The sequence below is a fragment of the Rana temporaria genome, chromosome 4, assembly GCF_905171775.1.
Source record: "Rana temporaria chromosome 4, aRanTem1.1, whole genome shotgun sequence".
In the NCBI taxonomy this organism is placed as follows: Eukaryota; Metazoa; Chordata; class Amphibia; order Anura; family Ranidae; genus Rana; species Rana temporaria.
This window is the reverse complement of record NC_053492.1, coordinates 225236204-225259309: the sequence shown is the minus strand read 5'-3', so window position 1 is coordinate 225259309 and position 23106 is coordinate 225236204. Positions and strand designations below refer to the sequence as shown.

Sequence of the window (23106 nt, the reverse complement as noted above, 5' to 3'; positions counted from 1 at the left end):
CTATGATAGAGCTATGATAGAGACCCTGCTTACTGTGCTGCCTGTGTGATAATTGTAACCTGATGATAATAAGAAACATGCTACTTTAAACTTAGTTTAGGGGTGCAGTAAACGTGCAGCGGAGCTGAATTTTTACTGCCCCCAAACCTATCCCCTTTAACTGCTTCCCATCATCACTGACTTGGAAGGGTGATATCTTGGTCATCACTACAGCAATGATCGAGATATCATTTTTTAGCCCCAGCAATTCTGTACAAGAAGCCCCTGGATTACTTTTACAGGCAGTGGAAGGGGGTTCCACCACAGCCTTTACTGCTTTTAAGATGTGACCAGTAGCGTCCAGTTACTGGGACACAGTGAGAGAAATGGATGTCGTTCCTCCCACCGTGTGACGTCAGAAACCAGAAGTGACGAAGATTTGATCACTTCTGGTTTTAGTCTCATGTAAAGAAGCCATTACCGACTTAAACAAGCATCTGATCAAACTGATCTTAGCTTGATCAGATGCTTTGGAGGCCAGAGGACAGATATGGGGTCTAAAAAAAAACAGATCTCTCTATAAAGAGGACCTGTCATGATCCATGTTATCACAAGAAATGTTGTCCATCCCTCGTGAAAGCAAAAATTACCAAAAAAAATTAAAGATACAGTGTAAGGTGTTTTTTGTTTATTTTTAATAAATAACATACAATTTAAAAGAAATTTAAACTGACCCCTGCTCTTTCATGCATACTAATTGCAAACGCATACGTTGGCGCCACACACATATGTAAATAGCAACAAACCTGCATTTTGCTTCAAGTCAGGGTCAGGAGTTGGGCCGGGGGTGGGGGAAAGGGCGTGGTTGAAGGGGGCCCTGTCAGATAGGCCCATGATTTCTAACAGCGGCCCTGCTTATTCACACAAGATGAGAGCCTCGGCCGCTCTGGACAAAGCACCGGACTGTTTAAGTTAAGAAGTGGGTGATTGGCTGCTATGCAGCGGGGCGGTCCCAGCAATCAATCACTCACTTTTAACATGAAAAGTCCTGCCCGTTGTCCAGGGCTGCCGTGCTTCTCATCGATTCGTGTGTGAATAAGGTAATGCTCTGTGAGGAGGGGGGAGTGCTGTGCTGTTATGGGGACAGGAGTCTACTATCGAGGGGGGTCTATGATGAGGGGAAAAGTCTGTGAGGGGGGGGTCAGTCTGTGAGGGGGGGTCAGTCTGTGATGTGGGGTCAGTCTATGATGGGGGCACCAGTGTGATGGGGGGTCAGTCTGTGATGGGGCACCAGTTTGTGATGGGGCACCAGTTTGTGATGGGGGACCAGTCTGTGATGGGGGGTCAGTCTGTGATGGGGGGTCAGTCTGTGATGGGGGGTCAGTCTGTGATGGGGGGTCAGTCTGTGATGGGGGCACCAGTCTGTGATGGGGGCACCAGTCTGTGATGGGGGCACCAGTCTGTGATGGGGGATCAGTCTGTGATGGAGGCACCAGACTGTGATGGGGGGGTCAGTCTGTGATGGGGGCACCAGTCTGTGATGGGGGGGCACCAGTCTTTGATGGGGGCACCAGTCTGTGATGGGGGGCACCAGTCTGTGATGGGGGGCACCAGTCTTTGAGTGTGAGTGAACTTAAACTGTATCGCTATGTTGTGGTTCCTGTAGGTTTTGTGGAGGGGGGGGTTGGGGGGCCTCTATGTCCATTTTGCTTGGGGCCCCCAAATTCCTTCAAACGGCCCTGAATGTCTTACACCAGCAAGTAACTAACACCTAAGAGCATTACAGTTACCAGGCTCCTCCGAGGGCAAGGTGTGTTGGGGTGCCATTTAGAATAGCACTGCACAATTGCAGGTCATGTGCGGTGCGCCTGTTGCAGCAACGTGCATTTCTGCAATGCAATAAACGTGAATAGGGATGCATCTAACCTAACCTTTCTTCATTCTTTTCAAAGATAAAAAAGAAAATGATTATGTATAAATACACAGTAAACGTTCTTAGGCTTTTGAAGGTAAACTTCATGGTGCAGATGAGTAGAATGTTGTTATACAGGAGGGAACAGTTGTGTGCTACAAATGCTTGTACACAAAAAAATCACTACTAATATTAATGTTTAAGCTAGTGACCAATTGTCTGTTAAATGTGCAACAGCTAAAGAATGAAGGCTGAGCATCCAATGTCGTTGAAATTATTTAGCATTTCCAATTTCTCTGGTGTCTTTTTAAAGCATTTTTGAGATCTTCAAGAGTTTTGCCAAATTTCATACTATCCGATGACCCCATCTGCAGGCACAAAAGAAGGAATCACCTCACATACTAGTGAATGCATGCCTCCAAAACTATGTTGGTTTTGGCCTCTAGTGAGTTTTAGGAAACATGGAATAAATGTTTCTGAAAGTAGAGATATCTATTAAAAAATCCCTTTCATGTCGTTTCCTGTGAATGTGTTTTTACGGCTAATAAAAACCTTTTTAAAAAAAAAAAAAAAAACCCTTTCATTTTCAGTAGGTTTTGTAAGCTTGATCAATAGACCTTAGGGCAATAAACTGAATGACGGATATACAATGATAACTAAATATGCCAGCCCAGTTCTATAGACATAGCAAATATATTCAAGTAAAGTGAGCAGAGGGATCACCTTGTCAGTATGCAGCTACTTCTTTATTATTACAGTGACTGTTAACACTTAAAATAATAAACATGACCCACTTTCCTGCACTAGGGAATGGTTTTGCACAAAGCAGGGCCAATCCTCTGCTGGCACTCTAGGCTCCTCCTCTTCTTGGCGTGCCCCCATAGCAAGCCTCTTGCTATGGGGGCACACCTGCGGGCTCACACCCAAGCCACGTTGTGTCTGTCTATAGACACACACAGTGCATCATGGCCCCACACCACATTCTGATCACAGGCTCTGATGGACAGCAGAAGGAGCCAATAGTTCCTGCTGCTGCGAGAGTCCCTGTGAGAAGAGCAAGAGAGAGGAGTGAAGACTGTAGCCAGGCACAGCTCTAGATAGCTCATAGGCTCATAGTGGATAGAGCGGAAGGGGGATTGAGAAATAGTTGGTGGGGAATGCATGAAGGTAAAAAACACCAAAGCTTTAGAACCACTTTAAGCTTAGGTTCAGATTGCAGCGATTTGACATGCAATCAAATCAGCGGGCATTGCCAGCAATGGCACCATCCAAATCGGTGTGACACCGACTTTCCTGCGCCAATTCCCAAAAGTAGTCTCTGTACTACTTTTAGCAACTTCGGGTGCGATTTGTATAGACATCTGTGCAGCAACCCGCACAGATGTCTCTGAAATTGCCCCCGAAGTCGGGAATGACATGCAGGTATGAAATTGTGTGAGTTCAGCTGAATTTGCATGACTTCAATCCCGCTGTCAGTGTGGACCTAGGCTAAATCAGCAAGCTGAGAGTATTTCTAGCTCCTGCTATATAGTGCAGTACATTTTTATTGTTTGAGTTTGTTAATTTTTATAGTAAACACTATGCTTTCAGCCCCCCTATATGACAGTACAGCTTTGCAAACACTGCTTTCTTCTTCCTCCATAAGGGTACTGTTGGAACAGGAAAAGGTGTGTATGGAGCAGAAGATTACTGCTAAAGAATGGCCATAAGATGAATCCCAAATAATGAAATCAACCAGGCCAGAAGGGTTTCCTATAAAAGTGGTACAACTATGTGGAACAACTGGCTCATATTCAGTCTCTTTATGCACACTGCTTGAAAACAGGTGTCTTATCCGACTTTATGCCAGATGCACATGTTGTGTTACTTCTGAAACCAGGGAAGAATTTACAATCCTGCACTTCTTATGGACCGATGGCACTACCAAATGTGGACCTCAAGATATCCACCAGTTTACCAAGTTTTATTAGTAAGACTATGGTATGTCATCACCTCGCTGGTCTTCATTGATTCAAACAGGGTTTTATTCCTCAGATGTCCACAGACACAAACTTTCAAAAGGCTTTTCAGCCATCTTCAAATTGAACAACTTAACCAGCGCCAGAGAGTAGAAGTGTCAATATAAAAATAAACTGCCTTTGATTCAGTTGACTGGTATTATATTATGGATGGAGATCTTAAAATGTAAGGGCTGTGTGCCAATTTTAGCTCCTATCTTGGGCCTCCAAACGCCCTAGAATCATACGATTGTTACAATATTTTTGGCTTCAGGGTGATTTATGCTTTCCTGACCTGTTTAAATGTTATATGGCAGGCAAGATGGCGCCCCTCCACATACTATATGGTTTCTCCAGGATGGGGGGGATGCGGCATGCCTTGGTTCATACAAGGATCGGTGTTAAACTCTCCTATAGAAGTCACATGCTCCATAAAACATTATACACGCTATGATGGCTGCTCAGTCTGCATGGCAGCAAATCCACCAGATCCTCTGTCCCCGCAAACCCTGCTTTGTCACATCTTTTTATTCCCTGACCCAGTGTTCTGGGTAACCAGAGGTGTTAAGGTGCTGGGGGATATTTTACACTCTAATGCACTTCTCACCTTTGAAGAGCTCAAATCACATTTTGATCTCTCCAATTCCTATCTGTTCAGCCATCTGCAACTTCCCTATGCCTTTATGGCACAGTCAGGCTGGTCAGAGATTTTACAGATAAGCCTCTGTCTAAAGTCACAAAGCGCTCTTGCCAGTATCACCTCCATCAGTTAAGCTGGGTTTGTGATGTTCTTCATCTTTAAGGGGATGAAATGTTGGCCCGATCCAACTATTTCTACTAATTGGGTCATTTGCTTTTGACAAATCTCACTTGTCTAAAAATTGTCCAAAAAAATTATAATAATAATAATAATAATTTATACTCCTCTAGGTGTATGCAGCATCGATCTGTTTCACCGCGGGCTCGGCAGTGAGAACAGGAGTGATAAAACACTGATGATTGCTCAGCTCTCATCTCCGCTCAAAGCAGGGAGCCGTGACTGTCAATCTCTGGGCTCTCTGCTCTGCCCCCCACGCTCACTGGAGCGCTGGACTGTGGAGGCGGCGGGAGGGCTGGGTCAGGCTCTCAGCAGATCGCTAAGAGGCTGGGCCAGGTGCTGGTCCAGGCTTCTGGGTGGATCCCAACAGCAAGAACATACAAATACTTGTGTGCTTTAAAAAAATACTTTTCACCAGTTCACATTCAGCAACAATGACATTAAAGTAAACCTATTCTAGAGAAGGGGGCTGCTATTCCTACCACCTTCTGAAAACTCCTCTGACTTATATATACTTTCCAAGTTACCTACCTAAATAAGCATGCAGAATATAAAAGTCAAAGTCAGAGGGCCTTGCCTACAGAATTGCTTTGGATTAGTGGGCCACTGAAGCCAGAGGGCCAGGATTATAACAAGGTAAGCAGCATTTGCAGACTAAGAAGCCAGCAAATACTGTCTCCATTTCTCTCTTCGGAAAGTTTTCCTTTAATTGAAATCACACCTAAAAAGCAGCAGTACTGGAGGTTTGTGAGAAGGTGACTACTTGTGAGAGCCTGCTGATACTTGAATATTGAGAAGCAGCAGTGTTCTTTAGCTTGGAATGTACAACGTGAAAAAAGGTACAGAATGTAATTTTCAAGCAACAACATAAGGAAACTCACCCTCTTTGAAATAAATCCACATTGTAAAATTTCTGGAGCTCCACTGAAAATTCCACCGTGGCCTGAACATCACTCATTTTGATTGCAGATTCAGACATCAAAATACTCTAGTTACTATAAAAATAAATAAAAAATAAATGAAAAAAAGATTAACCAACTGCCTCAAAGCTCAAAGGCATCCAACAATTAATTTTTAAAATACTATGATTTGGTGCATACAGAAGTCTACAACCTACAGGAAACAAAATCGGAAACCTTTTTTAGTCTTTATACTGAGGCATGGTTGGCAGAATTGTGAATGGTATGTATGCGTCACCTGGGTATCTCCGTGTACACATGGTGAAGGGCTCCGGAATTTAAGGCCGATGTGAAGAAAACAAACTTCTTGTTTTGTCAGAATCCCTAATAAGTTCTGTTTTGGTTCCTTTGCAGAACTGAGTAGAATAAATCCTTAAATCCTAGGCCTTACTTGGTAGCCAGATATCATTAGTGCATCTAAAAACTCAAAACCCCAAAAATGTACATGAATACGTTTTATACCTTGCTGAAATCTTGTTCTTGGGTTTACTTATGCTTTACCCACTAATTTATCTTTAAGTACAACTTCAATTTGTAGCTTATTTATTTTACTCCCTCTACTGCAGTGATCTCCAAACTGCAGCCCTCGGACCAGATGTGGTCCTTTGCCTGTCTTAATCAAGCCCCTAGGGCACTATTCCTGTCATTGATATGAGGCATTATTCCTACTGACACCAACAATGAGTAACCATTCTTTCCATTAACACCAATGGTGGGACATATTTCCTCTCACTGTCGCCAACAGTGGGGGGCATACATCCTTCTGCCGATATACATTTTGGAACAATTTTGCTTTAATACCAAGGATGGAGCACCATTACTTCCACTGACACCAAAGTTGGGGCCATAGGTGTGCACCCCAAAGCTCAAACACGCATGCCTTTCCCTGCAGCTGCACTGGACAGTGAATGAATGGGAAGTGCTCTGTGCTGAGCGCCTTGCTGTACATTCACAAACGGAAGCATAGTGAAACACCCTCAACTATGCTTCAGGTATGAACACAGTGAGTGAGTTCATTTAGAAAAGAAAGGCACTGGCAAATGACAAAATCTACTACCCATGCCCCGACACTCTGTCCTGAAACATCCCCCACAGCAGCATGGGGGGGGGGGGGGGTGGGTGAAGCCAGCAGCGCTGCAGGACGCTGTATACACCGCTCCTAAAGCGCCCCTGCCCATTGAAATCAAGGGACAGCACCGCTGCAGCGCCGCTTTGCAGGTGCTTTTAACCCTTTTTGGCCATTAGCAGGGGTTAAGGGCACCCACAAAAAATGCTGCAAAAACTATGGTAAAGCGCTGCTAAAATTAGCGGCGCTTTACCGCCGACGCCCGGTGCTCCTCATTGTGAAAGGGCCCTAATAGCAAGACCCTGCTGTCATTTGGCTGTTGGACATCTGAGCCTTGGTTGCTCACTGAATTTCATATTTCTGATAGGTAAATGGCAGTGGAAGGTTTTAGACCAGGGAGTGATAAGGACATTACTTGGGTCTGCCAGAAGCGAAGGCTCCAACTAAAGCCTTAGCTAAGAATCTGAAAAGACCAATATAGATAAAACAGAGAAACTAGCAAACACTATGATGGCAGACTCTCTAGAGGCAAGTGAGAATACGACACAGTGGCCTTACAATGATAGCAATGAAAAATACATAAAGCGCAAACCTTTTTTTTTTGTTTTGGATTGGAGTAGGTAACACTAGCGGCCTGGGTTCACATTTGTGCGGTGCGGGACACTGCATCTGATTCGCAATACGATGTCTGTGCGGTGCAATTTGAGCAATTGCTTTTGTATGGCTTTTGTATGAACCTTTTTTGCCGCACCTGAATCGCTTTACATGGCTGTTCACACCCAAGCAGTCCGATTATGGCAAATCGCACTGTGTTTTGTGAGCCGTTTCGGAGTGTCGTTAATTTAACATTGACACTCGTAGCAGATCACATGGACACAGTGCGATTGCAATGCTGTGCAGAAAACGCACAGGATTCGCTGCGTTTCCCACATTCCATCAGTGTGAAGCAAGGCTCAGAGTTTTATAAGGGGAGATTTTGAGCAGCGCTTTAAAAAAAAAATGCAAATAGTACAGTTACAATACAAGAGGATTCAGAGGGCCCTGCTCGTTACAGCTTGAAATCTAAAAGTGACAATTTTTCCTATTGGATTTATTTAGTGGTATTTTGATAAATATTACAGACTCATCTATTGCAAATGATAGTGGTCAGATTTTAACCTAACATGATCCATTTATAATTTAATATAGCTGAACCTGTCACACCGCCAGGCAAGGTGGGACAAATGAGGGAATCATCGGAAAGAAAGTATTCTTCCATATGTACTGTAATGAAGCACTAACCAATTTGTCAGCATCACGTGGTGTGAAAGCTTTCAGGAAAGTCTCACTACATGGTAATACTAGGTTGTTATGTTACAATTACGCTGCCCTACTGCATTATTTTTAGCATTTCAATTTAGGCAATGCAAATCAATTTTTATAAAACTTAAAAAAAAACACACAACAGAAAACGTACCATCTGTTTTCAGGCTGTACAATAGCATATCAATTCACAGAGTAAAACACACAGTTAAAAAACTGGCCAGGACTTTTGTAATATATGAATATTGTTGATCATATACAATGAAGCAAGTGACCAGCTTCTCTGAAGCTCAAGATGTTCTTCAACCACATACACAATAGAATGAATCAGGACTTGATCTCTGTCAGGCTAACAATAGTGTTCTAAACATTAATCAACAGGAATACTCATCAAGCTACAATCCCTGGGAAAAAACAATAGAACAGATGGGCATGTGTGTCTCAAATGAAAAAATAAAATAAATGAATAGCCTATATCTGGAAAAAAAAATATTCAAGGAAAAACGTAACAGTGTTCCATTTATTTAAAAAAAAAAATAATCACCAAGAAGTCCTTTTTAAATAAAATTTTGTAAAAACATATTTGAAAGAGCAGTTGCCAATGACAAAACATCTACTTACACTAAAATGTTAGACTAAGGGCCTAATTTGGATGTCTAGCTCCCCAGATGACCCACTCTACAATGCATGGCTGAGATCCATAGTCTTATCAAGAGACATAGGTAAAAGGCCAAGTACACCTTTTGGAGCATCTTACAAGTTACACTTATATTTAGGATGTAACATGTTCCAGCTCCTGCCCCCCCCCCCAATCTACTGATCCCCCAATTCCATTCCCCCTGGGAGGAGAGGTTCCAAAGCATCCATTCGCATGGCTACGGCTAGGTTCACACGTGTGTGGGTTCTAACACAGCAGACATGTATACAGTTATCTTCTCCTACACCTCCCAGGAGATATAATGTCCTGCTTGTAATATATCTGAAAAAAAAAGGGAAAAATTGTCTTTTTTTTTTTTACAGATATATTACAGGTACTTATATTAGGAATAGGAGACACGCTAGGTAAAATAATGCCATTAATGTGTGTTAAAGTTTAAATAGTTGTACGTTACTGATCTTTCTCACATATACTGGTTGGACTGATTGATTGAAAACAATGCAGTCTCTGTGTGGTTGATAGCTTAACAGTTGCTAAAGGGCTGTACACACGATCTGAACATCAGGTAGCATCAATCCGCTAAGTTAAACTGAAAAAAAAAAATTGGCTAGTGTTTTCCAGGCTTAGGATGAAGGCACGGTGATTGCAAATAATGCGGGTTCACTTTAGTGGCTAGATTACAAATCTCAAAATTTCATAGAATAAAAACTGCGGCCCGGGGGACAGATGCAGCCATTTGCTGGCCTTTATCCGGCCCACTGATATGAGACTCTTTGCCCTCTCTCTTTCTGCTCTCGGACACCAAAAATGGGGCAGAATCCCGGCCCCAGACTTCAACAGTGGGGCGCCATTTGTCCCTCTGACACCAACAGCGGGACATAATTTCTTCCACTGACACCAACAATGGGGCACTATTCCTCTCCCTAAAACCAAAGACGGGGCACTAATCCTCCACCTAATGCCAAAGATGGGGGCACTATTCCTCCACCTAATGCCAAAGACAAGGCACCATTTACTGCCACTGATGCCAGAAAAATGTTCTATGTTATATTTCTGCTGGCCACAGTCTGAAGTACAGTAAACTACCCCTTTGTTTAGAAAGTTTGGAGCCCCCTGATATAGAGAAAACATATAAAAATGTATTACTTTATGGTAAATGCGTCAATAACTTAAATTATGCACTTAGTAAAAATGTACGTTACTTCCTACTACCAATAGTACTGATGGAGAGCAGCACCTGGCTTTCCTGGTCAAGAGCCCAGGATGAGGGTGCCTAGGCCTAGCAATGATGATTGTCAGGACTTTCTGGTCGAAAAGGAAATTTTTCCAACCAACACGGAAACTGGTGAGGCGAGTTTTAAAGCAACCCTTTCAGTCTCGTAAACATCCAGTAAAAATCTCCACTTAATATTTGCATTATCCAAAACCCATTTTTGGTAAAATATAAAAAGGAGGAGCACACCTGCTCTTTATAAACCACTTTCCTCAGTTTACAATCATCATGGCACCAAGACTTCTCTATTATTTTAGAAGTGTAGGGGGGAGGGTTATACTCACCCTTCTGAGGATGAATGGGAGGATGTGGCGACTTAGTATACCAAACGGATAGCTGCAGGGGTTTAAAATTAGTCAGATTTAAATTTCTACATGGGATATCTTATTCTCCTCAGAGGCTGAACCGCATCAACCCAGCCCATTCCGCACTTTGTAACAAAATGTCAAAGTACCTTTTATCACAGGGTGTGCAGTTGACCTCAGGTTTCCGACTATTGGAAACAAATCATGACCAGGTTGGCCAAGACACCAAATTTAAATTGGAAAGGTATTTATGACACCCTTTCAATTCAAAAAGATGCTACTAGTTTCTTATGTATCCTACTACAGTTGAACTTTCCTGTCCTCTAGAGTTGCATGATTCTGGATAAAATGGAAATATTTTTTTTTGATAAGAATAAAGATCAGTCTCTCACGATTCTTGCGGTGTAATATCTTTCACTTGGGCTAAAAATGGGCTAACTTTACGGTTTTGTTTTTTAATTAATTGAAGTGCATTTTTTCCCCAAAAATTTAATTTGAAAGGCCGCTGCACAAATACAGTGACATAAAATATTGCAACGATCGCCATTTTATTCATTAGGGGGTGATGGCAAACCTTGGCACCCCAGATGTTTTGGAACTACATTTTTCATGATGCTCAGGCACTCTGCAGTGTAGTTGAGCATCATGGGAAATGTAGTTCCACAACATCTGGAGTGCCAAGGTTCGCCATCAGTGCTCTAGGGCAGGGGTCTTTAAACTATGGCCCTCCAGGTGTTCAGGAACTACAATTCCCATCATGCCTAGTTATGTCTGTGAATGTCAGAGTTTTACAATGCCTAATGGGAAGTGTAGCTCCGCAACAGCTGGAGGGCCATAGTTTGAGGATCCCTGCTCTATGGTCTCTACTAAGAAAAATAGGATTTTTGTACTCACCGTAAAATCCATTTCTCTGAGTTCATGGACGGACACAGCAGCAATTGACCTTAGGGGTATTATATCCTTCCTTCCAGGAGAGACTAGGCAGAAAAAAAACAGCACTTCAAGTGTTAAAACACTGTTCAGTACAGCTCCTCCCAGGGGGCGTGATCCCCCGGGTACAAAGGAGGGGTGGGTGCTGTGTCCGTCCATGAACTCAGAGAAATGGATTTTACGGTGAATACAAAAATCCTATTTTTCAGTTCATGGACAGACACAGCAGCAATTGACCTTAGGGACGTCCCCAAGCAGTGTCAAAAAATTTGAGGGGTGGAAAAAACACAGCAATTAAGCTTCACCCCAAACAAACCAGAGTTCCTCAATGGAGGAAATTCAACCTGAAACAGCCGCCTGCAAAACCTTGCGGCCAAAGGAGGCATCCGCAGATGCACTCACATCCACCTTGTAAAACTTAAAAAGGTGTGGATTGACGTCTTACACACCTGTAAAACAGACGCCTGATGGCGGAAAACCCAAGAGGGATCAACCGACGTGGTCGAATGCACCGTAACCAGAAAGGGAGGCGCCCGCCCCTTTAGGGCATAGGCCTGGAGCACGACCTGTCTGATCCACCTGAAAATGGAGGCAGACGAGACCGCCAGACCTTTCTCAGGACCATTCCCTGACCATTCCCTGACATGAACAGTGAGTCCGATCTCCGGAACGGAGCCGTAGCAGACAAGTACGCCCGTAGGGCTCGCACCACGTCCAAGGAAAGTAACGTGGCCTCCTTTGAGTTCTTCAGCTGAGGACATAAGGATAGTAAAACAATGTCCTCATTATAAAAGAGCCCTGCAAGACAAGGCCGCCAGATCAAAAACTCGTCTGACCGAAGGAATGGCTACTAAGAAAGACCACCTTCTGGGACAGAGAGAAAGAGGAATCTCCCGAATGTCCTCAAACGGAGCCCTTTTGAAGCACCGAGAGGACAGAATTCAAGTCCCACGGAGGCAATGGAGGACACACAGGAAGGTCACAAGCCTGACCCCCTGTACAAACGTACGCACCAGGGAGTGTGTCGCCAACGGTCGCTAAAAATAAACAGCTAAGGCCGAAATCTGACCCATAACCGTACTTAAGGCGAGAGCTTGACCCACTCCCCGCTGTAGGAACAGCAGCATCTGGGACAGCACGTATGTGCGGGGGTGTCCTTTCATCTCTGCACACAAAGAGATGTAGGCCTTCCACGTACGTTGGCAAATCCTACTTGAAGTAGACTTCCGTGCAAGTAGCATGGTAGAGATCACAGAGTCCGGACCTCGGACCTCCAGCTCCTGGCTCCCAACAGCCATGCTGTTAAAGCCAGCGACTGTAAAAGCAGGGTGAGAAAAAAAAATCAGGAGATCTACTCTCAGGGGTAGAATCCAAGGGACGTCTGCCACCAGACGCACCAGGTCCGTGTACCTGTACCCCCAGAATGTGGCTCACCAGAGGATGTGTGCAACCTCCACCACCGCGGCCGTGCTCCGCGTGCTCCCTTGATAGTAAACATACGCCACGGCCGTAATGTTGTCGGACTGGATCCTGACCGAACGGTCCTGCAGACCCAGAAACCACTTGGGGAGACGCAGCCTGATAGCCTGGAGCTCCAGGACATTGACTGGCAGACGGGACTCCACCTGAGTCCAGCGCCCTGGGCTGACTGGACACTCCAGAACGCCCCCAGCCGGAGAGGCTGGCATCCGTCTTGACCACTGTCCGATAGCACGGCAAAAATAATTTCCCGGTCCGACGTACCGGAGATGTCAGCCATCACACTAGGGAGGACCTGACCAGGCGACTTCACCCACATCTGGTAATCCAGAGACTAAGGGAGCTTGTCCCAACGTGACAGAATCTCTTTCTGTAACACTCGGGTGTGGAATTGGGCATACGGAACCGCTTCGAAAGAGGCTACCTTGGGACCCAGAATTCTCTTGCAAAGGCGAAGCGACGACCACTGCTGGGTCGCAAACCGCTGCACCGCAGATTGCAGTGTCTGTAGTTCTTCCATCAGGAGAAAAAAAATTCGCTTCTGAGGACTCCAGGACCAACCCCAGGTATTCCAGTCGCTAGGACAGAACAAACATTGACTCCTGGACATTCAGTAGCCACCCAAAACATTTGGAGGGGCTGGCAGGTGATGAACCCATCTTCTCCTAAGTCTGAGCTTAAAGAAGCTCTCAGGAGAAAGTCGTCCAGGTATCCCACAATAGCGATTCTGCGCTGCCTTAGCAGGGCCAGAATCGGAGCGAGCACCATTGTGAAAACTCGTGGTGCCGAAGCCAGGCCGAAGGGGAGGGCCACAAACTGAAAATGGTCCTCTTCGACCTCAAAACGCAGAAACCTCTGGTGTTTCGCGCATATGGGAATATGCAGGTACGCGTCCTGAACCCAAGGATGCCATAAAGTCCCCCTGATTGAGAGCCGCCACTACCAAGCGAACAATTCCATCCTGAATCTTTGCACTTTGACAAAAGAGTTAAGGGCCTTGAGGTCCAGGATTGGACGGACCCCCTCCTTTTTGGGGGACTACAAACAGATTGGAGTAAAAAACCCTGAAACCGTTCCCTTGAAGTAACCGGTATAATCACTTCCCTGACCAGCCCCTGACAGGGCCACCCGGCGTACCGGAGGAAGCTGGAGGCTGGAAGGAAAAATCTGTTTGGTGGACAAGAGAGAAACTCTATCTTTTCCCCCGAGGAAACTACCTCACAAACCCAGCGGTCGGAAAGAGGGATCTCTACCGAGCCGCGCATCCGCAAAGTCGGCCCCCTACCCGAGTGTCTGGCGGGGGCAGACCTATATGCAGAAGCAGGCTTGTCGGGCTTGCGGTACCAGGTCCCTGCTTATGACGAGGCTCCTTACCCTTCCCAGATTGTGGGAGCAGAGTTCTCCTACCCCCTGTAGCATCTATAATGATGTCATCCAGGGACGCCCCAAAAGGCTGTACACCCTTCAAGGGTAAGTCCTCCTAAGGACCTTTTAGAGGTTTGGTCCGCAGACCAAACACTTTAGTCACACAAGGTGGCATAGTACCACCGCGGAGGCCCTGGAGAGCAAGGGGAGCATATCCAGGGCAAATTCACAGACAAACTGCAGGCCCTTCACCAACTGGTCAGCCAGGCCCACACAGAGCTCAGGAGCATTATGCGCCTCCAGCTCCTGCAGCAGGGACTTTTCCTGCTCTGTAATTGTCTTTGACACTAGAGCTCTGGCCAAAACCGGTCCCACTGCCGACCCCACTACTGTGAACATGGAGCGGGCCACAGCTGCAGCTCTCCTAGCTGCGGGGTCCATAAAGGCGGGAGCCCCTTCCACAGGTAACGTGGTAGACTTTTTCAGTCTGGACACAGGGGGGTCCGCTGACGGAGGACTTTTTTTTTTTTTTTTAAAGTCTTCCTCAAAAGGATAACGGACCGCAAAGTATTTTGGTACAGCAAAAACTTTCTGCGGCCGATCCCATTCCTTGTACATTATTTTGTCCAGGTATGGAACACAAGGAAACACTTCTTGCGGTGCGGGGCGGCTTGCGGAACCCAAAAGGGACCGGCATCTGACGACTCTGCCGTCCTCAAGTTTTTGAGTATCCCGCACCGTAGTGATAAAAGCTCCAACAAAACGCCTTATCAAGCGCTGACCCTGAAGCAGAGTCATCCTCACTGACCGTGTGGGGTAAGCCTGCAACATCTGACATGACAGAACCAGAGCCAGCAGCAGGGTCCGGTTCCGTGTCAGAGCCATCCCCAGAAGCAGGCGCAGGGAGGGGTTTTTTACCCCCCTTCTGGCCACTTGTCGCTTCAATCCTGGCGATACAACGCCTAAGGGACTGCCGTATAGGCTCTACAGAGACCGCAGGGGCACTAAGGGTTAACTCAGGCATGGTTGGGGTAGAAGCCTCTGTTCAGACTCATGTTATGACTCCTTAGTACTGCAAGAGCTGCAGGAAGGACGGTGAAATGTATGTGCCGTAAAATGCACAATAGATAGGATATCGGTTACAGTGGCTGGCCCTACAAGTGTACCCCACCAAGGTGGGATATAGATTAGAGAGAGGGGATTAGTAGGTGGTGGCGCCTTCTGTGTATTTCATAAATGATGAGAAAAATGTGTTGTGCACATGAATGCTAGTATGAATATAAAAGTGAATAAATAAATATGCATAAATGGAAATGGCTAATAATAAAAATATATCACATATGAGAACTGATAATGAACAATTTAAATAAATATCTGATTCATATAGTCCATATAACTTTACCCTGCTGAATAGTTGATTTTCTGTAAAATGTGTGCTGCAATGTAAAGTGCTGTATAATCCGTGCAAAAGTGCTGCATGCCACTCTTAATAAACTATTCTGGTGATTCACTCAGTGCACTGGAAGGGTGCACTGAGTGAATCACCAGAATAGTTGTGTGTGTGTATATATATATATATATACACACACACACACACACACACACACTCTAAATTATTCAAATCAGAAAAAGATAAAAATGCAGTTCTTACCTCTGACAAAGGTGTTTCCATTGCAGCTCATTTCCAGTTATCCATGCTTGCTGCCATAAGCACATTGTCTGAACCTTAGAAAAGCAAAACAGGAATTCCTTACTATTAATATTTCATTCCCTTTCCATTCTTCTGAAAACGCATGCACACACACTGATCAATGAACACTAAAAGCATTTGCTTCCTGTCTTTCCCTCCCAGTAGCCTGCAGCTCTTTAGTATTAGGCTACATTAAAGAATGCCTCTATTTTTTCTGCTTCAAACAGCATCCTGTGACATGTTTACCCATGTGACAGTCAACCTTATCTCAGGTCATTAAAAATCCACTCATTCTCCAGCTCAGATGCATGGTTACATTCATGATGTCACTGTCTAACATGATCTTTTAGGTATGCAATGCTGATTTTTTTTTTATATACACAATAAAAATGTCATTTTTATATGTAAACTTTTGATCTTTGCAGGGAAAATATGCACAATGATCAACAATGTTTATTATTAATAATAATAATAATGTAAACTGCAATGCCTATGTGCACATAGGATACTGTATCCAAGAACACCCACATTACAATTACATTACATAGACCCATGAAAAAATTTTGGAAATCTGATTGGTTGCCATGGATAATGCAGCTCACACTGTTAAGGAAGAATTCGAATAGTCTATATACTTCTACACACTAGGAAAACGCAATCAATTTACAAAGATATTCTCCCTCCATTGCCCGCTTTTGTGATTCGAACAAAAATGCAAAGTTCTATATATTATTCCAAAATATAAACAATAAGCTTCCATATATTGCAAATTCTCTTTTATTACACAAAGAAAACACTCATACTGGCTTATTGATTCAGCGAGGCCATGCAATTAATAAGCCCATTTAAAGCCAGACCTTGGCCAATTTCCAAATTAAGTCCAACCGCACTTCTATTGTGTACTAAGAAATTAAATTAGCAGGCCATTATACTGATCAATATTGATTTCACCCCCCCCCCCCCCCCCGAACTACAGGAGACGCTGGTCTCATCAAAATCTCTTAACAGGGGCTATTAAATGAAACTCCCATTCAATATTACTGGAGCATGCTTTTGTCTAGCCATGCTATCACCTCTCTAGAATGGAGTTTTGAAACGAGTGATGGAAGTCCATTCACTTGAAGCAACAGTACAACTATGCTTGTATTTGCCATCACGGGTGAAACGTCAATTAAAAAATGTTGTGATTTCATTAGCTCTCCTCTTCTTTGTAATGACTAGAAGGATCAATGGCAATAGCAACCTACAACAGCATCAGGGAGAGGTGCTGTGCATGCACGCCTGGGCAAAAACCAACGTGGAAGCCATTGGTGTGTACCCGAGCAAGGATGTGTACAGTAATTTACTTATTATTGGAGGGTATACGCTCCCTTGGTGTCGCAAAGCGATACAGATTTTACGCTTCCGTACACAGAATCTGCTAGGCATCCAAGAATTGTCTTGCATAGCTTTAAAAAGGTAACTCCACTTTCATGTAAAAAAAAAAAAAAAAAAAGAGAAAAGTAAAAAAATAGTATATACAAATTGCTACACAAGTCATATTGTAATTGAATGTTATTAAAAAGTACCTTTCCTTTTTAATCTGCAAAGCTATAATTTGCTGTAAAATGCAAAATACAAAAAAATAGGAGTAAACTTTAACTGTTATATTAATTATAGCTTGCATGGAGCAAGGCCACATAAGCAGCAGTTCACTTTATGTTTGTGCAAAACATCAAGATGCTCTACATATACTTGCCGTCCTGTACCACAGACTCTGTAAACCTGCATTTCAAAAGTTTTGAATGAAGGGCATTGTTTTCCCAGAAAACTTTAAAGAGTAACTGGGTGATATATGTACATTGCAGGGATTTTAACAAACTATGGAACAAATACAGGAAAAATCTTGGCCACTGCACACCATACAAGCCCAATGTGTAATAAGTGATTGAAGCCTAAGCTTAACTTCATCCAGGCCTTGTCCCCCCCCCCCCCCCCCCCAGGGCTTAGTCATGGAGGTTTAACAGAGTCTGACATTTTGTTATTCTGAAGCAATAGTTGTTTGTCTGTGTCCATGTTCAGAGTGAATCTGCATGGAAGTGGTTTTAGAATTATCAATCAGCTGCTGTATCTGCAGGGCTCTAATGGGGAAATTGGTATAGTCGGCATCTGTGTAGTTGTGATTTCCCTTTGAGAGTATCTCACCAAAAATTGCATTTTTATTACAGGGGATGCCAAAAATCTGACTTGTATATTAGTGCAGACTTCTGGGAAAAATCAGTGAGCCAATCACACAAGCAGGAGATTACAAACCATCTGTGTACAGAACACCTCCAGGTAGCCATATTGCATTTTAATGAAAATGAGAGAGCTGCAGTTTAAAAAAGTAATTTTTAATAGCATTCAATTAAGAGTTGTGTCGCAATTTTATACACTATATAATTTTTGTTTGTATTGCCCATTTTTTTCGCCCCATGAAAGTGGAGTTACCCTTTAAGGCCCAACTTTGACAAAACAATGCCGTTAGAAAAATCAATGTCTGCGTATCACAACAGCTGAGAATCTCTTAATTTGGCTTGAATGATCTCACTGTGTCAAACAAAGTGGTGAGGTCTATGTTAATGACAAGTACTCAAGGGCATATAAACAGGATTAGGTTTTTAGGCATCATTCACATGGATGTTTGGAGGTCAGAAAGGATCTAAACTTAAAGATGCCAGCGTTTTCACACAGCCAGGGTGCCACATGTGGCATGTACAGCCGCCGCTCATAGAGATGAACAGTTGTACTGGCATATCTGCATATGTGGGAGAATGTCAGGACTTTTTTTGCCAGACCCTGCGTGTGCCTGCAAACTTGATGTGCTAATCATCAGAAAAATGCTAGTGTTAACAGATTGGTTTGTAGCTACTGATAAACGTGTGGTAGAGATGAAATCTTTCGAAAAAAAACAAACAAAAAAAGAAACCACACTCCTTTAATGGGCTAATTAATGTAAGCTATATTATCTCAATTACTGCACATGCTGAATGCAGGAAAAGCCCCAACATTGCACTTGATTCATTGACCAAACTGACCTACAGGATTTATCTGTAGTTTGCTCATTTTGTTCCCCCCCCCCTTATGATCTGAGGTACTGGATGCCCCAGAGCACGAGTTCATTGTAATTTGAGATAAAAATAAAAAAGAAGAATCACATTGGATGGATCAAATATTTTGCTATGAAACTACACTTCAGCATGTATGGGGTAAATGATTGACCCATAACATATAGTATGGCTGTCTGCTAAAATTGCAGTTGACACACTACTAATATCTATAGATTAAATTTGCACCAATGTTTTATAGACATAAAAAAAAAGGGGGGGGTTGTCAGCTGCCTCCAGCAGAGCATGTTTTCTGTGCTACCAGATATGGGCACAGCTGCATTCATTTGTAACTTACAAGTGAACAACACTCTCCATGTCCACAGTAAGCCCTACCCACTCCTGGCACCAATACTCCACCATCTGTCATTCCGCTGCCAAATGCCAGAGCCTCCACAGCAACCGAGCTAAATATGAAAAAGAAATTGTATAGACCTTGGGTCTAGGATCCAAGGAGATTCATAGGGATACAGGTATCAATCTTTAGATGAAAACGTGCATGCAAACACCATAAGGTACCTGTCCTGTACCATTGTGACATTAGGTGAGGAGAACCCTTTCACCAAACCATTCATTTTATCAAGAAACTGCTCAAAAAATGATATGTGCGTGTCCCCAGACACTTCCGGTTGAAAATGGCCCAAGAAAGCTCCAGCCTTGCAGATGTTTCCTTCCCACTGCTTCCCCTTATCCCACCGAAAAACATTCTGGCATGAATAGAAAAGCATACCCGACAACTCTGAAATGTAGCAAAGACTAGAGACCTACCCTCACACAGTATTAATTAAATATTTTAATACAATATATGTGGTTTTTGTAAAGAGATTATTTGTTCTAACCAAATTATATATATCAGACGAGACTTTATGCTGCTTTTCACCCAGATTAAGCTTAAATTAGGCCATTGCCCACTGTCAGGCGACATGGCAGGGCTGCTCCACGCTCTGGAAGGAACCTTGAGAATATGGTCTAGAGATCAACCCAGCTGTCTGAGGTTCCAAGCACACAGCCAAGAGCCCAAGCCAGCTGCCCCAGTGGGTGCTGGAGGAGCAGTGCTGACAGACGGCCACCACTCTAAGACCCCTTTCACACTGAGGAGTTTTTCAGGTGGTACAGCGCTAAAAATAGCGCCTAAATACCACCTGAAAAACTCCTGCACTGCATACTCAATGTGAAAGCCCGAGGGCTGAGAAAAAAATCTCTTGCCAGCAGCATCTTTGGAGCGGTGAGAGGAGCGGCGTGTATACCGCTCCTTCCCATTTAAAACAATGGGAAACCGCCGCAATACCACCCACAATGCGCCTCTGCAGAGGCGCATTGCGGGCGGTATTAACTCTTTATCAGCCGCTAGCAGGGGTTAATACCGCACCGCTATCGGCCGAATCCTGCGGAAAATCCAACGGTATAGCGCCGCTACTTTTAGCGGCGCTATACTGCCACCGCACCTCCCGCCCCAGTGTGAAAGGGGCCTAAGCCCCCATTCACATCTAGGCGTTTTAACGCCTGTAGTGCTACGCCGCTGCCACCAGAGGGATGAGAACACATGTCCCTCTATGGAGATGGTTCACATCTCCACGCCGAACGCCTGACGCCTGAAAAAAGGTCCCGGACCTTTTTTTCAGGCGGCTTTCGGCGTTCGGCTAGGAGATGGGAAGCATCTCCATAGAGGGGGTCAATCTGGGGCACATCTAGGCGGACAATACCAGCGTTTTGTCGCCGCAAATCGCGGTACAAAACGCCGCTATTTGTACCGCGATTTGCGGCGACAAAACGCTGCGAATTTGTCTGCCTAGGTGCGAATGGAGCCTACGGCTGCATTCACACCTGAGCGTTTTGTAGCCTGAAGCTATAAAACGCTAGAGGGGAAAAAATCCATTATTCTCTATGGAGATGGTTCACATTTCTACTCCAAAATGCCTGAAGCCGAACGCCTGAAGCTCAAACAAGTTCTGGACCCTTTTTTGTCACGAAAGTCGGGCTGATTTGGGCATTTTTTAATGTTTGTATTCCCATGGAAACGCTCGATTCAAGCATCTAGCGCGACAACGAGCGTTTCTACGGGCGTTTTATCGCTTTAATCTGTTCTGTGAAAAAGAAAATTCACCCAGGAAGAAGATAAAAAAAAAAAATCTACAAACATAGCAACAAATGATGAAAGAGATGAGCATTTTTCCTATTGGCTAAAATAAAAAACTACGAAGTTCAAAAACGCCAGACAACGCTGTATGCAAACGCGCGAATACGTGTTAATTCGTGCGACAAACCCTGGAAAAAATTACCGAAACCGCTACGCTCAGGTGTGAATGAGTCGACGTGGGACAGCTGTGGTATCACACAGATGCTGCAGCATAGAGGGGAGCATGTACTTTTTTAATAAACCTCATGCATCCAATTTAACCTGAAATTTACACACACAAGCAAGTAAGAGCAATGACTCGCGTGGCTCCATCAGAAATCCTAGTCGAAAAAGAGCATCTCAACCAGGTAGCTAGCACACTAGTTCTTGTAACTTGGAAGGCCCCATAGGTTACCCGTTTCTTGCAATTCTCTCCAATGGGTCACAGATGACCAAAAAAAAAACACTGACAGGGGTTATCACCCTCTCTTACTCTATGCAAAATGTAAAAAGTTTTGCCTTTAGTTCTACTTTAAATGCCATTTAAGGTGGGTGTTGTCAATCTAGCAAAAAAAACAACATTTACAGGAGAGGAAAGCTTAGAAACGACCTCATCAGTAGCTCCTTCACTGTCCAATCAGGATGCCACTAGGTCAGGAAAGTGACACTTCTACCTTTTGGTAAACTTTAAGATTTTGTTTAGGTTTTGAAATTTACAAACTTATGTTTTTATTAGTAAACGTGCATACACTCTGGATAAAGAAGCAACAGAGATACCTTCGGAGAACAGCAATGTTAATCTGAGGGGTGTGTTAGATGTACTAGCAGATTAAGGCTCCATTCACACCTGAGCGGAGCAATTTACTGGCGTTTTTCGGGCATTTCCTAAAACATTTTTTCAAGAATTTTAGAAGTGTATCACAAGCATTTTACAGTTTCAGAGGTTTTTGTTTAGCCAATAGAAAGCACAAGGGGGAGGAGAGGGAGAGGAAATTAGGGGCGGAGAGCTGCTATTTAAACGTAAAACAAAAACACTTGTAATCTGCCAAAAAGAAGCTCATGTACTTTGAGCGACAGGCATTTTGCTTTGGGTGACAGAATGCTCATGTAAACAGGGGCCATTGAAATTAATAGAATTTGGCTTGTTGGGCAGTTTAGAGCTACAGGCTTCAAGCAGAAAATCCCTCAGGTGTCAACAGGGTCTTAGATACACTAAAAAAAAAATTGATTGACAGCCGCAGGAGCCAATGGTGCCACTGCTGTGACTCAGCCAATCAGTCGGAGTGTCCTGAACAGCTTAGACTTTCGTGGACATCGCTGGAGAGAGAAGTGGGTCATGTAAGAATTAGGGGGGTGCTGGGAAGGCTGCTACTCACAGAGGCCCGGATCCACAAAGAAGTTACGTCGGCGTATCTATTGATACGCCGCGTAACTTCTAGGATGCTCCGGCGTATCTTTGTTTTGTATCCACAAAACAAGATACGCCTGAAGCTGGGCTAGATCTGACTGACGTATGTCTTAGTACGCCGTCGGATCTAAGGTGCATATTTACGCTGGCCGCTAGGTGGTGCTTCCGTTGATTTCCGCGTCGAGTATGCAAATTAGCTAGATACGCCAATCCACATACGTACGTCCGCCCGGAGCATTTTTTTCCCGTCGTTTACGTAAGGTGTTTTTCGGCGTAACGTTACCCCTGCTCTATGAGGTGTACACAATGTTAAGTATGGACGTCGGGCCAGCGTCAAATTTTCCGTTGTTTGCGTAAAACGTTCGCGAATAGGGCTTTGCGTATATTACGTTCACGTCGTCTAGGCATTGAGCGGGCGTAATTTAATTTGAAAATTCGACGTGATACCAAGCATGCGCGCGCATGCGCCGTACGAAAAAAGCGTAATTTACGTGGGGTCAAGCTTATTTTACATAAAACACGCCCCCCTGTTCCTCATTTGATTTAGGCGCGCTTACGCTGGGAGATTTACGCTACGCCGCCATAACTTTAGAGGCAAGTGCTTTGTGAATACAGCACTTGCCTCTCAAAGTAGCGGCGGCATAGCGTAACTACGATACGCTACGCCTGCCTAAAATTACGCCGTGCTACGTGGATCTGGCCCAGAATGTTTTTGATCTTAATGC

The 23106-nt window shown here is 44.2% G+C and overlaps 1 protein-coding gene across 3 annotated transcripts in view; it reads right to left on the bottom strand.

The window, feature by feature from the left end:
- The window catches only part of FAM135A (family with sequence similarity 135 member A), a 149604-nt gene that overhangs the window by 88902 nt on the left and 37596 nt on the right, over nucleotides 1-23106 (bottom strand). For 2 of the 3 annotated variants that reach the window (XM_040349914.1, XM_040349916.1), the window contains exons 2-3: nucleotides 15694-15767; nucleotides 5587-5700 (exon numbers count right to left, since the gene is read on the bottom strand). In XM_040349914.1, coding sequence (XP_040205848.1) covers nucleotides 5587-5684 — 98 coding nt within the window. In that variant the 5' untranslated portion in view covers nucleotides 5685-5700; nucleotides 15694-15767. The remainder of the gene's footprint in view (nucleotides 1-5586; nucleotides 5701-15693; nucleotides 15768-23106) is intronic. The other variant, XM_040349915.1, reaches the window with a different exon arrangement.